At 40.8% G+C, this 19045-nt stretch overlaps 1 protein-coding gene across 1 annotated transcript in view; it reads left to right on the top strand.

Annotated features, from left to right (window-relative positions):
- The window catches only part of CDKAL1 (CDKAL1 threonylcarbamoyladenosine tRNA methylthiotransferase), a 662780-nt gene extending 651124 nt beyond the window's left edge, over positions 1-11656 (top strand). Inside the window, exon 15 of the mRNA XM_077886100.1 lies at positions 11530-11656. Coding sequence (XP_077742226.1) covers positions 11530-11607 — 78 coding nt within the window. The 3' untranslated portion in view covers positions 11608-11656. The remainder of the gene's footprint in view (positions 1-11529) is intronic.
- The last annotated feature ends 7389 nt before the right edge of the window (positions 11657-19045 follow it).

The raw sequence follows: 19045 nt of genomic DNA, 5'->3' as shown, positions 1-19045 counted from the left end.
AGTGAAAACACATGGGTAAAGCTCATTTTCTTTGTTTCTGATGAAGCGTTGGCCCCTATGAAAGACGGTAGTCATCCGGCAATACCCCTGAATTTCTCGGTAGGCGGGAAGTTTGACAGGGCCGAGCTGATAGATGATTCATCCGGGCCCCGGTGTCCTCTGTGCCTTCCCGAGTGCCCAGCTCTGCCATACAGACGGGAGCAACTGAGGCTTCTCGTTCATTTGCACCTTGTTACTTTTGCTCCGACCAATTTGGGGGAGGAAAATTAGGAAGCAGGACCTTTCTCTACCTCTACCAGATCACATCGTGTGAGTTTCTCAATTTCTAGTTTCATCTTTTGAAAGAATTCTTCTAAATTTGCCCTACTCGGCACACATCCACTGTGGGAATAGCCAGACTTATTCCAGCTACGTTTTTAAAACTCTAATAAGGGGCGCCTGGTGGCTCAGCTGGCTCAGTGTCTACCTTAGCTCAGGTCATGATCTCAGGGTCCTGGGATCGAGCCCCCATCAGGCTCCCTGCTCAGGAGGGAGTCTGCTTCTCCTTCTCCCTCTCCCTCTGCTCCTGCTCTCGCTCTCTCTCTCTTTTAATCCTTTTTTTTTTTTTTAAGATTTTCATTTATTTATTCATGAGAGACATAGAGAGAGAGAAGCAAAGATAGAGGCAGAGGGAGAAACAGGGAGCCTGACGTAGGACTGGATCCCAGGTCTCCAGGATCAACCCCTGGGCTGAAGGTGGCACTAAACCGCTGAGTCACCCGGGCTGCCCACTCTCTCAAAGAAATAAATAAAACTTTTAAAATAACTCTAATGGAATGCATATCAACAGGCAAAAGTCCAAGGCTAGCCTGAAGCTTGCTACATCAGTATTCCTGGGAAGAAAGAGGATTCTGATGATGAGAAATTTTAACTTCTGCTGTAGCCTTTCTCTCTCTTGCCCACCGCTGTCACCTCTTGGGGTGCTCCAGCAGCTCGCACACCCCGGGTTGCCAACCATGGCTGACCCCTCAGAAAGTGCCATCTGTTCATTCTCAATCGTACCATCCACAGTCTGACTCCAAAGTGAACCCAGGAGAAGATCATCATGCAAAAGGGCCAAAGTATTTATGACATAAAACTAATAAAAATTAGTTTCAGGACTGAGAAAAAAAGATAGTAAGATTGTCCTTCAAGAAAGTATACAAAGATGCATCAAGAAAGTAAACAAAGAAGTTATTGAGATTCAGTAGTAAATGGAATGTAGTCCTTGGATTCATCTTTTATGTAGAATGATCACTTTACCATCAGGTGGTGTCTTGGGCCAGTGGTTTCAATGAGTACAGAGGTAGGACACCCCCCCCCCCACCTTAACTTTTTTTTAACTAACTTAGTGTCAGGACGTTTTCTGGACTTCGCTGAAGTTATTGCCACACTTACCCCACTATCTGACATATCTAATTGTTAACCAGAATAATGATGTCAATGATAATCTATAATGTATTAAAATTCAGTCTGATTCTGTGCATTTAATTCAATTAAACCTCAAAAGGAGTTTTTCCTCAGTAAGGACTCCAGACCGGAGTTAATATAATAACACGAAAAATTCCCCTCCAAGGAATCAAAGAACCTAATGTCAGTAAAATGTGTAAGCCTATAAAATACAGTGTCCTATAGGTGTTAGGAGTCATTTGTTACATTTTCTCTTATCACACACCATATCCATTGGTCACAGACAAAATGGCTAAATGTAGCGCTACAGTTCGCTGATGCTTGCAGGAGGTCGAGCAAGGGACCTGACATTGCCTTGCAAAACCCTTCCTTCTCATTGTTAGAATTCCACCTTGTATTTTTAAATTGAGGTGGAAGTCCCATAACATAAAATTAACCATTTTAAAGGGAGCATTAGCTGGCATTCTGTACATCCGCAAGCTATGCAACCACCACTTCTGTTTCCAAAACGTGTTCATCACAGAGACAGAAACTGTACCCAGTAAGCAGTAACTCTTCATTCTCTCTTTCCTCCATCCCCTGGTGACCTCTGTTCTACCCTCTACCTCCATGAATTTGCCTGTTCTACATAGCTGATCATATATGTGGAATCATGCAGTGTTTCTCCTCTTTGTGTCTGGCTTAGTTCACCTGAAAATAATGATAGTAACATGTATCAGAACTTGATAACTTTTTTGAAAGATTTTATTTATTCATTCAGGAGAGACATAGAGAGAGGGGCAGAGACACAGGAGGAGGGAGAAGCAGGGTCCATGCAGGGAGCCCGATGTGGGACTCGATCCCGGATTCCAGATCACGCCCTGAGCCAGAGGCAGACGCCCAACTGCTGAGCCACCCAGACGTCCCAGAACTTCATAACTTTTATGGCTGAATAATATTCAATCGTGTGTGTGTGTGTGTGTGTGTGTGTAGCACATTTTATTTACCTATTTATTCCAGTCATCTGATAGATATTCGGGCTGTTTCTCTCTTTTGGCTACTGTTACTAGTGCTGTTAAGAATGCAGATGTACATGTATTTGGTTGAGTCTCTGTTTTCAGTTCTTTGGGGTATGTACATAGCGTGGAATCGCTGGGTCGTATGGTAATTCTATGTTTAACTTTCTGAGGAGCCGCCAAACTGTTTTCCTAGAAGTCCATCTTTGGCAACTCATCCCGTTGGATTATGCATTTCTGTTTCCTTAGATTTTTTAACAATTTACTATAAAAATCTCCAAACATACATGGAACTGCGGAGTACAACAAATCCCATGTATCTACTACTCATCTTCAATAGCCATCAACCATGTATCCATATCTGTTTCTCCTATTTCCTCTACCCACTGCCTCACATTTTGTCAGAGTATTTTATTTTATTATTTTTTTTTATTAGAGAGAGAGGCAGAGAGGGAGAGAATCTCAAGCAGGCTCCACACCCAGCATGGAGCACAACACAGGGCTCAATCCTGCAACCCCAAGATCATTACCTGAGCTAAAGTCAAGAGTCAGCACTCAATTGACTGCATGACCCAGGTGCCCCTGCCAGAGGATTTTTAAAACACATACTAGACATTATATAAATTACCCCCCCAAAACTTAAGTATACTACTAAAAATAGCGAGCATATCTTCTTACATAACCACCACCACAAAATTAACACTAATCCTTTAATATCAACCAATACATAGCCTATATTTACATTTCCCTCATAATCTTAAAATACTATCTTACTTTTAATTTGTTTGAATCAAGATCCAAACAAGATCTACTGCATTTGATTAGTTTATGTCTGAAGTGTCCACTAAGTTGATTTTAATCACTTTCCTTTTTATCTATGTCACTGACTTGTGAAAGAAAGCAGACTAGGTGCCTTATGGAATGTCTGCAATGTCTCCCTTGTGGTATTATTTACATCCTCTTTCAAAGTAAACATCCTATTTCTGCATTACTAGTGTGGTTGTTTCCTATAGATGTTGTTCTCAACCAACTGTAGGAAACACCTCATGTACTTTTTAAAAAGATTTTATTGGGGTGCCTGGGTGGCTCAGTTGGTTAAGTGTCTGCCTTCAGCTCAGGTCATGATCCTGGGGTCCTAGGATCAAGCCCCATGTCAGGCTCCCTGCTAAGGAGCTTCTCCCTCTGTCTTTCTCTCTCAAATAAATAATCTTTAAACAAAATAAAATAAAAAGATTTTATTTATTTATTTGAGAGAGAGACCACAAGCAGTAGGGGGAGGGGCAGAGAAGAGGGAGAAGCAGACTCCACACTGAGCAGGGAGCCTGATGTGGGGCTTAGTCCCAAGACCCTGAGATCATGACCTGAGCTGAAGGAAGAAGGTTAATGGACTGAGCCACCCAGGCGCCCCCACCTCATGTACTTTTTTAAAGATACAGATTCCTGGCCCTTTTGCCACTCACTCTTTCCCAACTTCCTGTTCCCTCCACCCTTACCCCCCATAGCCCAAAAGTTGAAGAATTTTGGGCTGCAACCCAGAAATGTGTGTCTCTAGCAAGCGCCTCAGGCAATGTGGATGCAGGCAGTCCTTAACTACAAGGTAGAAGCACCACCCTCGCAGTGATGGAGTTTTATCAAATCAGTTTTTTTTTTATTTATTTTTTATTGGTGTTCAATTTACTAACATACAGAATAACCCCCAGTACCCGTCACCCATTCACTCCCACCCCCCGCCCTCCTCCCCTTCTACCACCCCTAGTTCGTTTCCCAGAGTTAGCAGTCTTTACGTTCTGTCTCCCTTTCTGATATTTCCCACACATTTCTTCTCCCTTCCCTTATTTTCCCTTTCACTATTATTTATATTCCCCAAATGAATGAGAACATATAATGTTTGTCCTTCTCCGACTGACTTACTTCACTCAGCATAATACCCTCCAGTTCCATCCACGTTGAAGCAAATGGTGGGTATTTGTCATTTCTAATAGCTGAGTAATATTCCATTGTATACATAAACCACATCTTCTTTATCCATTCATCTAATCAGTTTTGCTCCACAATGAGAAAAACAGCTTTATTCTGCTGAAGGAGATCCCAAAAAGTGCCCTGGGGTCCAGTGGAAAAGATGAAAAGGGATTAACGCTATTTACAATTTGGCTAACTTTAGCCGACTCAGCCAGGGGTCATTTTTTTTTTTAAGATTCATTTATTTTTATTTATGATAGACATGGGGGGAGGGTGGCAGAGACATAGGAGGAGGGAGAAGCAAGCTCCATGCCGGGAACCTGACCCCGGGACTCCAGAATCGCGCCCTGGGCCAAAGGCAGGCGCCAAACCGCTGAGCCACCCAGGGATCCCCGCCAGCGATCATTCTGATGATCTGTTAACCTGCTAGGAGCCTACCAACTCCAGGAGGAAGGCCCTCTGGAAAGAAGTCACCATGCAGCCCACACTTCAGGAATGAGTGGGAGTCGATCATGTTCCACTTCCTGAGAGCACAGTATCTACATGAATAATTTGCAACTCTTCTGGAATTATTTTTTTCCCATTTATTTATTTAGTCATTTATTTATATCACTTACAGGCTCATGGATACTTATTTTATACTTTGGGTTATAATCCAATACTATTTTATTTATTGATTTTGTTGCTCAAAGCTGTGGCCATTAGGAGCTCTTCCGTTGGCTCCTGAGTGCACCTTTGATATATCCCCATCAATGTGGTAGGGTTTTGGTTTGTTTTCTTGGTTTGTTATGAGCACTTCCTTACTTTGTGGCATTACAAGATGCTCCAGGATCATCTTGCCCCTGCCTTAATCCTAGAATCAGCCCTGTTTCCTTTTATTAGGGAATGGTATTAGAAACCAAGATCTGGATGCTAGGTGTGCTGATTGTTACTGGGGTGTCGTGGCTCTTAGGCCCTCTCATTGACAAGAGCACAGGAATGTGTGTGTGAATGACTAACCCCTATATATAGGTATTTCTGTGAATATTTCCATATATAACCATCTGTATCTATACTAAGTTAAAAAATATGGTTCATTCTGATGTCTTCACCTGTTAATTATTACCACATGTATCATTCTAGTCTCCTCTCCTTGCTTATCTCTAAGTTGTTGTCCAGCAGTGGAAACCTGGCTCCTACTATCACTGTCCATTAACTTAATTGATCCGTTCCAGTATATATCTACAGCAATATCAGAATTGTTAATGTGAATCCCTGCTGGAAGCCACTTTATCAACCAAAGTATAGTTCTTTGGTAGAGTTTCTCTAATTTTATAGACTCTACTTATTTCCAAAGTTAATTAGATAGATATCTCTGAATGACTCCGCTGCTCCCTTCAATGAGATTGTTTCATACATTTAGGATACATTCAGATTTTTTTTGCTACATTTTGCATTTCTTCTTGGGATCCTTTGACCTCAGAATGATTTTTTTAAAATGTTCATACATTGGATTTTATTCTTTGCGCTGTTTCTTTCTACAGGTTTAGATGATGCGTTAGTCTTACATTCATCATTACAGTATCATACGGAGTCAGTATGATAAAAATAAAAGTTTACTGACCTAAAAAAAAATCCCTGGGCTATCCTCCATCTCCTGATTCCCTGGCAACACTGATTTGTTTGTCATCTCTATGGTTTTGACTATTCTGGAATGTTATATAGTTGGAATCATATACTTTATAGCCTTTTCAGACTGGCTTCTCTCCCTTTGTAATATCCATCTATGACCTATTCATGTCTCTTTTGCTTCAATAGCTCAGTTCTTTTCAAATTCCATCATATGGATATAACACAGTGTTTATCCATTTATTTATTAAAGAACATCTTAGGTGCTTCCAGATTTTTGACAATCACATATAAAGTTCTATAAACATTTGCATGTAGGTTTTAACATGGACTTAAGTTTTCAGGTTATTTGGGTGAATACCAAGAAGCACAATTGCTGGAATGTATAAGAAGAATATGTTTCATTTTATAAGAAATTGCCAAACTATTTTCTAAAGTGGCTATACCATTTTGCACTTCTACTAGCAATGAAAGTTCTTGTTTCTGCAAATTCTCACCAGCAGTGGGTATTATCAGGTCTTTTTTTTTTTTTAATTTAAGCCATTCTAATAGTTATATAGTGGCATCTTATTCCTGTTTACATATTTTTTTCTTTTTTCTTTTTTTTAAAGAAACAACACAGAATTGTTTCTTGGTTCATAGAGCACACCATGAGTTCTGGAAACTAAATCAATATGAGTGTGACCCCCCTCCACCGCTTCCATAGCCCTCCTTCTCTAAGATCTCACACCCCCAAACAGCACCAAGGGAAGAGGGCTCTCATCTCTTAAGGAAACCTTATTATTGAAGCTTATTATTAAATATGTCTAGGCAATGTCATGCATTTATTATAAAAATGTCTGAAAACATTTTATTAGCAAGTATCAGAAGGAAGAAAATAGTCCTATATCACAGACCACACCAAACTCACAGGAGAACCCTCCCCCTGGCACCCTGTGGCCCCTTTACCTTGTCTAGCAATTCCCATTATAAGTCTCTGGTGATGAATAACAAATCACAAAGAAAAACTACAGGAAAACGTTGAACCAGTCTGCACACAGCAAGCATTTTCTCAGGCCTGCACAACTCTCTCCAGGGTGTGCACACTCTGAGCAGTTACAATACACATCATTCTATCATCTGCACACTGTGTGAAAAATATAAAAACCAAAGAGAAAGAAACATATAGAACACAATCCACAAACAATAAGCACCATCCACGAAAATGTACATATCCAAACTAGAGAGTTCAGTAGATGCTCTTGCAGCAAACCAAGGCTTAGGGGATACCCCTACCAGTTCTCCCTCCCCCCGTAAGGCCATGAAATGGCTCTGGGAGCTTCTGTGCACTTTACCAGGACTTCTGCTCCCAAGAGGTGGGTAGGTTGTTCCCAAAATGCCATTTTACCTACCACAGTTCTGTACTTTATTTAAATCCTATTATGAACATGAAATGTGAGTTTGAAATGGAGGCTCGTAATCATGATTTCATTGGAAACTATGTTGAAAGCTTTGTAAAGACGTGATAGAAGCAAGTGACAAGATCTATAGGTGATTAATTGAAACGGAGAGTAAGATAACTAGAATAGAGGGAAAAACTGTACAAGGGTAGGAGGACCTTGCACCCAGACTTCACAAGTGGCCAAATTCTCACTCCTCTTTAAAGAAACAGGAACTGGAAATTGAAGGTGGTGCTTATGGTTGTGGTTTGTACAAAAAAAGATTCCAGTCAGTAGGCTCTTCATCAGAGAAAATGCTGTGGTTCTACAGGGAAAGATTCAAATGAAAGGACATTTATATATTTCAAAGTCACTATTTTTTATTCCTCAACCCACTGACAGAGTGTGAGTAAGAATGCTATATCTGTAATGCTACCCTTCATAAACCAGAAATAAGCACCCTACATTCCCTGCTCTGATGCAACACTGTACATTGCCCACAACTTCATTATCCACTAAAATAGCTAAACTCAGGTTCCCACCAGGGCCTGCCAAGGCAGTGATTTCCTCACCTTTCAGGGTGTAGGGTAGGCAAGAGATAGGAGCATGGGCTTACCTGGCTTCTCAGTATACCCCCCTTGCTGTACAATATTATCATTTTGTTTGTTTCTGTCATCTTTGCATGTGTTGGTGTGAAATCAATCAGAAAGCACAAGAAAGGGTGCTAAATCACCATGTGACTGACCAAGGTTGCTAACTAGTTTTCACTCTCATTCCTCATTAAAAGAAATAGTAATCAATAGATAGGTTATGTTAATCAGTGTGGACAACGGATACCTTACTTTGGACATTGAGATATATATTCAGTGTTCTTATCTGAGTGTTCGTAACTAGCAAGGGCAAGTGTTTGGTGGTTTGGAGGAGTTTTACATCCTTTTGTTCATCCTAATACTAGAGAGGTTAGCATTGTAATGTGTACAGTTGACCCTTGAACAATGAGGGAGGCGGGGGGACTGATCTCCCACATAGTTGAAAATTGGGTACAATTTTTTTTTAAAGATTTTATTTATTTATTTATTTATTTATTTATTTATTTATTTATTTGAGAGGGAGCGTGCACATGCATGCAAGTGAGCAAGCATAGTGGGGGAGGGGCAAAGGGAGAAGGAGAGAGAAAATCTTAAGTACACGCCACATTGAGCACGGAACCTGATGGGCTTAATCTTGCCACTGACATCATGACCTGAGCCAAGATCAAGAGTCAGATGCTTAACGGACTGAACCACGTGGGCACCCCTAAAATGGAAAACTTTTAAGTTCCCAAAGACTTAACTACTAATAGCCTACTGTTGACTGATAGCCTTACTGATAAAATAAGCAGTAGATGAAAACATATTTTGCATGTTATATATATTACATATTGTATTCTTACAATAAAGTAAGTTAGAGAAAGGAAAATGGTATTAAGAAAGTCATAAGGAAGGGCCACCTGGGTGGCTCAGTCAGTTGGGCATCTGCCTTCAACTCAGGTCATGACCTCAAGATCCTGAGATCAAGCCCTGAATCAGGTTACCTGCTCAGTAGGGAGCCTGCTTCTCTCTCTGATGCTTCCCCTGCTTGTGCTCTCTCATTCTCTCTCTGTCAAATAAATAAATAAAAATCTTAAAAAGAAACAAAGTCATAAGGAAGAGAAAATAATTTAGAGATTACTATATATATTGAAATAATACATGTGTAATTAAGTAGACCCGTGCAGTTCAAACCTGTGTTGTTTAAGGGTCAACTGCAGTTGTCTAGCATTATTTGGAGTATCTTAACAAAACCATATTCATTATTATAAAGCTGTAGTGTTAATTGCCTAACAACTATTGTTCCTTTCTCAATTTGTTAAATCACTGCCTCATCCCAAAATACCCAAAATAATCTTACTTAACAAACACTAATCTTATTTTTCATCATCTATGAATGAATGCAGTATTTGAACTAATGAAAGCCTTAAAATAGCTTTGGGAATAACTTTCAAATTACCAGTGGAGATTCACTTTGAACTGTGATTCACTTCTCTGGGCAAAAACTTTATTTTGATAAGCTCTTAAAATTAATCAGTTTCTCTAAAGTAAGGTTCCTTAGACATCAGTATTTTATGTTATATTTATACAGAAAAAGACTTAGGTTGGCATTTGCTATTACTGTCTCACTATGGATCTTTGAGAGGAGAATTATCTGTGAGATGATTTAACTTATTTAAGAGTAATTCTTCTACCTCCTTCCAAGAAGGATCTGAGGTTCTTGAGTCTTCATATCCTCCCAGGCATTTGCAAAATAATGGATTTACCTCTTCTGTTCATCATCAACCTTTTCCTAAGAGGTTTCAATATCAGCACATTCCTGATGTCATGAGCCACAAATCATTAATTAAGAGAAAACGAGGCCATAAGTTCACTGCCCATTCAAATGAGGAAAGCACAGGAAAGTGAGACCCAGGCTCACTGTCATTGAGGAAATTGCACCAGGACCACCATCCCCACTGCTGTCAGCCACTCCCTTCTCCCTCTGGTGTTACTTACTGTATAACTGGTCACTTTTTGTCAGAAAGGATTAGAGAAAAGGAGAAGCCTGGAGATATAGAGGGGGGAAAGGAAAATGTTAGAAAACTGCAGGGAGGGGGATCCAGTATATTATTTAATTTTAACAGTTGCTTTTGGTAATTTTTCAAAAAATTTGAAACAACACATGGCAAAAATAGAAGAATGTCTTAATATGTCTCAATCCTTGTCATTAACTAGCATCAGCACTTACACTACTATTCCAGAGGACATGTATGGTTCTCAATCAAAGGAAGGAGGAAAGAAACCAACATATGCTTTTTGATTTTTCCAGGCACGATAACAGGCACTTTACAGGAGTCATCTCACAAACATAATTAATGGTCTTAGAGTTATCAAAATCTGGAAATAGTTTGCCATACAGAGTTGAGACAGGACCTGCTAATAGTGAGATAAAGAAAATTAAAGATGGCCATATTTTCTTTAAGGAAATCCATGAGTGGGAGTAGCAGTAGTTGGAGAATCACCCTTGAGAGGCCAGGTCAGGTTAGGTGCAGGGGAGACAGTGTTACTTGGTAGTTAAGGATGCTGCTCTGTGGCTGAGACCCCCTTGACCTTGTATCCAGCCCCACTGTTTGCTGCCAGCCTGAGCTAGGGTACAGGCCTCTCCTTCTCAAACACTGTTTCCTATCTATAAAGTGGAGATGGTTGTAACCTTGTTATTTGGACACCTGTGAGAACAGAAGGAGACGATGCATCCCAAGCACTAGCACAGGGGTTGGCATACAGTAAGTGCTCAGTAAAGCTCCCCATGTAGTCCTTGCCAGAGAACGGTAAGGCTACTGCTTGGAGATGGAGGCTGAGCCCATCCCATCCCCCACTACTGCAGGGGCTCTTCTCACCTCCCAGGACAGCAGCCAGGGGCCCGTCCTCTCTGGTTGTTGTGCAGGTCAGCCTGTCAGCAGGATGCTGGATGAAGATTGAAAAAGAAATATAGGAGTGGAGAGGAACCGAACTCCATAGTGAAATCACACTATTTCCAAAGAGCCCACGTTTAAAATGCCCCATATATAATAAATAATTTTATGCACAATTTGAATAACCAGACGGTCTTAAGCCAACATCATTACCTAGTGGCTAGCACAAGAAATTGTTTAAACACTGTTCTTCATTAAAATGTTCCCCCAAGGAAGGGTTTTTTTGTCCTCCTCCTGACATACCTATAATTTCTCTGTCCTTCCTTCCATTTAACAATATCTGTTATGTGCTAAAGTCTGCTAAGTAATGGGGATATGAGATAAAAAGAGGCACAGTATCATCCACAAGGAGCTAACAGTCTTCAGCAAGAAAGAAACCCATGTAAACATATCATGGGGGTGTAGGAGCAGGGTAAAGAAATATTCTATGTTCAAAATACTAGAAAAACAATAGTTTCACTTTGTTTTAAATATATATTTATATATAAACATATTTTAGAGAAAAATGTATGTGTATGTATATATAATTATATATAAATATATAAGTACCCTTAATATATAAATCATATTTTACATGATATATATTTTTTTTTTTCAGGAAGCTGGGGGATGTAATGTTTTAAGCTGGACACATTGTCATCAGAACAACACTGATGCTCTGTCAGTGAAGGAGTGAACATGGCTATTGTAGAGGCAGCTAGTGGTGAATGCCAACAATGTGTTGAGCGTAAGTTACCTTGTCGCCAAGGAGAATTCTCTCCACTTCGCAGTATTCCTTCACACGAGTGCATCTTATTCCACACCATCTCCCTCATCCTTATTTGATCCCATTACTCAGGGCTCCCACGGAGGAAGGGCTGTGTCCATGTGAACATCCGCCAGGGGACTGTGGCAACTGCCAAGGTGACCCGCCGGACCACTCACATCAGAACCTCTTGCATACTGGTTCTCAGTCTTGGCTGCATACGGAACCACCTGAGAAGTTTTAGGAACTATTAACACCTGATGCCACCCCCAGAGAAAATGATGCCATTGGTCACGCGTGCAACCTGGGCCATGGGAGTTTCACAAGCTCCCCAGGGTGATTCCAGTGTGCAGCCAGGACTGACAACCATTGCATTAAGGCAGCTTCCCTTTTAGTGGGAAGCTCGTTGGTGCTGGGATGGGAATCGCTGTGGTCTTCCCCGCCTGTTCTTAACAGCTGGATCTTTGGAGTCCCTTTCACTTGGGCCTATAGACAGACCACAGACAAGAAGCTATTCAGAGATAGTAATTAAGAGAAAGAATTCCATCTCTCCAGGCTTGTAAAACACTAGTGATTAACATAAATATCTGTGAAGGACTCATAAGGGATTTTCTGTCCATGTCCAATCCCTTCTCACCCAACAGCTGGGTGAGATATCATCTTTTAATTGTGGGGAGTGGGGCATGAGGGGATGTGGAGCAGCCCTTCCGGGTTTAATTGGTTTCCATCCTGGGGCCGGCCTGTGGGTTGTTCATACTCTTACAAGGGACTTTGTTTTCAGTGAATCCTTGCCTATGTTCATACTAATCCTGCTTATTCTGGAAGGGTGAAGAGAGTGTGTTGTGTTCATGATTCGCCTGCTTTGAATTTAAAAAGAAGTCAGAGCAACTATGAGATTATTTTTCCATTCATTTATAATTAACAGCAATTAATAATTTAATATTATTGCTTCATTTATGTTTGAACTGGATGGTTTCACCTAGGGCAGACTATATCATTTCGGAGAACTTGTTAGTGATTTTTAAAATGCTTTTAAAGCATTTCCAGAGCCCAGCCATTGACCCAGAAGCTTGCTTATGGATAGGCTAAGCTCAGGCCATTTAGGGAAACACAGTCAGTTTTATGGCAAAGACGAAAGAGATAAGACTGGAGACTCAGTGATAATTACTATGAAAGGAGAACTGAAATTGAGAACATAGGTTTGGCCATGAAAATATAAGGAGGCAGTTCTCTGGACAATCCCCCACTTGTCACCCTGACGCATTCTGTATCCTCTCATCCTTCTTGGAATTCATCCGGAGGCTTGAGAGATTGAAGTATCAAAACGAGTTTGTACTAATAATTTGAACCTTGTATTAAACGCTTGTAGCAGGTGCTGTTCTTGTCCTTTCATGCACGTTATCTCATGCCATCCCTACAACAGCTCATTTTACAGAAAAGTAATTGAAGGCTTGGAGGAGTAAATTGACTTGACTAAAGTCATGTAGCTGGTAAGGGACAGAGCCAGCACTTGATACTGGGTCTCACCCTAGGGATTCCTTTAATTGCATCTCTTTCTCTGAAGAAAGAGGAGAAGGAGGGAAAGAGAAGGAGGAGAAGAAATCTAAGAAAGTGTTGCAGAAACACTCAACCCTCTGTGCCTAATGGTTCAAAATATTTTTTCAAAGATATTATCTATTTATTTTAGAGAGAGAGTGCGTGGTGGGAGGGGCAGAGAGAGAGAGAGGGAGAGGATCTCCCCCAGACTCCCCGATGAGCATGGAGCCTGCTGCGGGGCTCCATCCCAGGATCCTGAGATCCTGATCTGAGTTCAAATCAAGAGGACGCATGACTCACTGAGCCACCCAGGTGCCCTGTGTTTCAAAATATGTTTATCTGATCTCTCCACCTCATGTCTAGATACGGTGAGTCATTTCATCAGCCACCATGAGACGGGGGCATCATAACCGCCCTAGTGGAAAGGATGGGAGTGTGTGAGTGTGGCTTCTGCACGGTGCCTTCAGCTACGAGGTGAGAGCCAGGGCACCAGGGCAGCCATGCCCAACCCTGGGCAGCCCCAGCCCACCTGCCAAGAGCAGGTGCTGAACCATCACAGTGATGACTAAGATCGGCAGCACCTGTGGAAGCACAGTGTCGTTCTTTTTGAGAAAAATAGCTTCTCCTTGTGTCGCTGTGGAGCCTCCTGTCTTTGGTCGAATGAGCAATGGCAGCTAAGGTTTGGAAAAGTGAAAAATGTGGCCTCATCCTCTCTTTTCGTGGTTCCTCCCTCTGCTTCTCTTTGACTTCATATTCATGGGAATGTAGTTAGTACCTTCTGTGTGTCCAGCGTTACCCTGGGCACTGTGCACATCCTGACCATTATTTTCACACCAGAAATGTATTCTAAGTGTCTATCTACTAAAAAAAAAATTCTTACAGCTAAAGGTGACTTTATGAAGTGCTACTGGTTGCCAGTTTCTGAACACACGGTGTCTAAACCCCTCTGCTTAGCACACAAAGTTCTTACTACATGCTGCCAATCTGCCTTGCAAAACTAATCATCCTTGCCAGTCATCTCCATGTAAACTCATTCCAGCTCATCTAAGACTTCCATTATCTCTGGGTCATACTTTGGACCATCATTGATCCACTAATGATTCTCTGCCTTTGCACATGTAATGTCTTCTGTTCAGAATAAATTTTCCCCTAATCTACATGAGGCACTCCTGTTCTTCCTTCAAAACGCCACTCACACATTTTCCCCCTTTCCTCTCCCCCTTAAGGCCTTCCTGACTCTTTCTCAGGCAAAATGAGTTGTTCTATCTTCTGTTTTCCCAACGTTATTCACACTTCGGTGAAAGTATTTCCTAGAGCAACTTCTCTCCCAGTGGAATTTGAAGTCCTCGAAGGCTGGGACTGTGTTTCATTTATCTTTGCCTCTTTTGTGCCTGCCCATTGTAGGAGTTTGGTAGTAGTTTTGCTGAATAAGTTAATAAAATAACACAAGATTAAAACTGTGTCAGATAATCTGGGTAGTGAGAGTATTTATAAGGAGCAGGAGAGATGTTGGAAAAAATACTGTTTCTAAACATGTAACTTTTTTAAAAAGATTTTATTTATTTATTCATGAGAGAGACACAGAAGCAGAGACATAGGCAGAGGAAGAAGCAGGCTCCGATGTGGGACTCGATCCCAGAACTCTGGGATCATACCCTGAGCCGAAGGCAGACGTTCAACCCTTGAGCCACCCAGGAGTCCCTCTAAACATGTAACTTTTAACAGATTTGGAGAGAAATGGTGAATCTGAGGAAGACAACTAGTGTATTTAAATATATTTAAAATGAATATATTACATAGCATTTGTAAATAGAAGGAAATTCTAAGTAGAGATGTGGTATCTATTGACTTGAAATTATTTCGGGAGGCTTCTTGGAAGAGGTCAATTTGAAACTTATGCTTGAGAGATAGGAAGAAAGAGTTTCTTTAGTTGTTGGGGAAATGGGCACAGAAAGCCATCTGCACAGCAAAAAGAGCATGAGTTTGAAAGTGTGGCTAAGCTGAGTGCCTGGCCGTTGGCGGGTCCCAGTAAATGCATGATATTGCTGGAGTGCTTGGAGTGTCCACACACATCACTCATTGACTGCAACGTTCAACGAATTAAGAACAAACCCTATGGATCAAATGAGGAACAGAGATAACAGCTTCATTACCCAAAGCATGCCTTTCCTGAAAAACTGTGGGCCATGTGCCCTCCACTTCCAAAACCAAAGCCTAACCCCAAGTGGACTTCCTGCTCTTAAGCTTCAAAGATGGAGGCTAGTCCCCCTCTCTTGGAGAGCCGGGTCTGCTGCAAAGGTGCTCAACTGGCACAGAAAGTCACAATCACCTGCAGAGCCGTGTCCGTGGCACCACCCAGCTAGCTGGAGAATGGAGGAGAGTAACACGGGCTCCCAAGGCTGCTTCTGGACTCCAGACCCAGGGCTCTACACCAGAGGGAGAATGAGGCAGTTGGGAAGAAAGGCAGGGTCCCTGCCATTCTCACCAGCTGTGGGAGGACTTGGGGTCCAGAGTAGACAGGGACATCTGATACAAATTTGTGAAAGATTTGGGAATCCCAAGTAGCATTGCCACAGGCCCTCCAATATTAGCAGTATCATGGTATTAAGAGCTGTAAGGGACTCAGAGACCAACTATTCCAACCCTCTTATTTGGCAGATGAGAAAACAGGCTAAGAGGGATTGCACATCAGCCTTATGATTTGATTACGCTCCCCAAAAACATCATACATCTCCACATTTGTTCGGTGATGATGCTCAAAAAGGCTCTCCTTGTCATTTTCTAAAGATGTCAGGTTTCAGACATGGGACACTAACTTTTGATTTACAAGCACCCCTCTTCACATTATAGCCCTCTTTTGAGTTCATCATTGGCTACAGAAAATTTAGGATCACTATGGCATGGAAGAGGTGCCAGACTATACAGTGAATGGTAGGAGGTTGTGCAAGATTGAGTATCTGCAGCAGCTCTAGGAGCCATAAGAATCAACATCTTTCTTTCATTACTTTGAAAGGATGTTTCCATAAAAGATAAGAGAAGGTCCAGCTCGGGTTATCCACTGAGAATTAGTGGGAGGGTCTAGCAGGAGGGAACAATGGGAAGGGCACAGACTCTTGAGACGAGGGGCCTATGGACAGAAGAATTAGCACTTTATTTCTTCTGGAATTAACTCATTGGGCTAATGTGGGACCGGGCTTAAGGTGGAAGACACAGGGAGGAAAGGCTATTGTGGCTGGCACCTCTTTCTTTCTAAAGCCTGTGCGGTTTCGCAAACGGCCTTCCCATCTCCAGGTGGTATCCACAAATTGGCACCGTCCACACTCAGACAAAACTGCAAAACCAGCTGGTTCCTATGGCACATCGAATTTCAGGGTCTTTATTAACTTCTCCATGTGTTTAGCCTTGTTCCCTGCCATGGTCTAAATAAGGCCCCCCAAATTTATACGTTGAATCTTTACCCCCCAAGGTGATGGTAATTGCAGGTGGGATCCGCCCTCATGAATGAGATTAGTGGATTTTTAAAATAGCTTTATTGAGGGACGCTTGGGTGGCTCAGTGGTTTAGCGCCTGCCTTCCGCCCAGGGCATAATTCTGGGGTCCTAGGATTGGGTCCCACATCGGGCTCCCTGCATGGAGCCTGCTTCTCTCTCTGCCTGTGTCTCTGCCTCTCTGTCTCTGTATTTCTCATGAATAAATAAATAAAATCTTTAAAAAAAATAAATAAATCATTTTATTGAGATGTGATTGACAGACATATAACATTGTATAAGCTTAAGGTATAGAATGTGATTATTTAATACATGTGTATGTTATGAAGTATTGACTACCATAAGTTAGTTAGCACATCTGTCATCTCACATAATTACGATTTTGTTGTTTTTGTTATGGTGAGAATACTAAAACTATACTTTCATGGCAGCTGTCATGCATACAATACAGTATTCAACTTACAACTAAAAGTTTGTACCTTGTGCCCAGCATCTCCCCATTTCCTTCATGCCATGAGCCCCATTCTACTGTTTCTAGGAGTTTGATGCATTTAGATTCCACATATAAGTGATATCACACAGTATTTATCTTTTTCTGACTTACTTCACTCAGTATAACACTCTCAGATTCATTCACCTTGTCACAAGATTTCCCTCTTTTTTATGACTGAATAATATCCCATTATGTAGATATATATATAGATACACCTTTAAATATATATACACCTTTATGTATATATATCACCTTTTCTTTATCCATTCGTCCATTGGTGGATGTTTAGGTTGTTTCCATGACTTGGCTGTTGTGAATAATGCTGCAATGAATATGTCTCTTTAAGACAGTGATTTCGTTTCTTCCAGATATATCTCCAGAGTGGAATTGCTAGATCATATGGTAGTTCTGCTTTTAATTTTGTGAGGAACCTCCATACTGTTTTCCACAGTGGCTGCACTGATTTGCATTCCCACCTGCAGTGCATGGGGGTTCCTTTTCTCTGCATCCTCACCAACACTTGTTAATTCTTGTCCTTTTGGTGATAGCCATTCTAACACCTCTGAGGTGATACCTCACTGTAGTTCTAATTTGCCTCACCCTGATGATTAATGACATTGAGCACCTTTTCATGTACTTGTTTGCCATCTGTTTGTCTTCTTCGAGAAAATGTCTATTCAAGTCCTCTGCCTATTTTTTAATTGATTATTTTTTTTGTTGTTTTTTGCTGTTGAGTTGCATGAGATCTTTGTATATCTTGGACATTAACCCTTTATCAAATATATGATTTTTGAATATTATTTCCCAAGTGATAGCTGCATTTTCATTTTGTTGGTGGTTTCTTTTGCTGTACAGAAGCTTTTTAGTTTGATGTAGTCCCAGTTGTTTATTTTCTTTTGTTGCCTTTACCTTTGGTGTCACATTTAAAAGAATCAACCCAAAGACCCAACCCAATCAACCCAACCCAATCAACCCAATTATTATTTATGTTTTCTTCTAGGAATTTTATTGTTTCAGGTCTTACATGCAGGTCTTTAATCCATTTTGAATTCATTTTTATGTATGGTGTAAGATAATTTCATTCTTTTGCATATGGCTGTTCAGTTTTCCCAACATTTATTGAAGAGACTATCCTTTCCTTATTACATATTCTTGTCTCCTTTGTTGTAAATTAATTGACCATATAGGCATGGGTTTATTCCTGGGTTTTTCATTCTGTTCTGCTGGTCTATATGTTTGTTTTTATGCCAGCACCCCGCTGTTTGATTAATATCGCTTTATAATATAGTTAGAAATAAGAAGGTGTGATGCCTCTAGTTTCATTCTTTCTAAGGATTGCCTTAGCTACTTGGGGTCTTTTGTGGTTCCATAGAAATTTTAGGATTTCTGTTTCTGTGAAGAACATTATTGGAATTGTGATAGGGATTGCACTGAATCTATAGATGGTTTTGGGTAATATGGACATTTAACAATATTAACCCTTCTGATCCATTAACATGAGATATGTTTCCACTTATTTATATCTTCTTTAATTTCTTTTATCAATATCTCATATTTTTAGTGTACAGATCTTTCACTTTCTTGGTTAAATTTCTCCCTAAATATTTTATTGTTTTTGATGCTACTATAAAGGGAATTGCTTTATTTCTTTATCAGATAGTTTGCTGTTAGTACATAGAAATGCTAATGATATTTGTTTATTTATTTACTATTTATTTTTTATTAAAGAGAGAGAAAGAGGCAGAGGGAGAGGAGAGAGGGAATCCCAAGCAAGCTTGACACCCAGTGAAGCTCACAACCCTGAGATCATAACCTGAGCTGAAATCAAGAGTCAGATGCTTAACAGACTGAG

This window comes from Canis aureus, chromosome 37, assembly GCF_053574225.1.
Source record: "Canis aureus isolate CA01 chromosome 37, VMU_Caureus_v.1.0, whole genome shotgun sequence".
NCBI classification, from domain to species: Eukaryota; Metazoa; Chordata; class Mammalia; order Carnivora; family Canidae; genus Canis; species Canis aureus.
The sequence above is the reverse complement of the archived record's forward strand: the minus strand, read 5'-3'. Positions and strand labels throughout refer to the sequence as shown.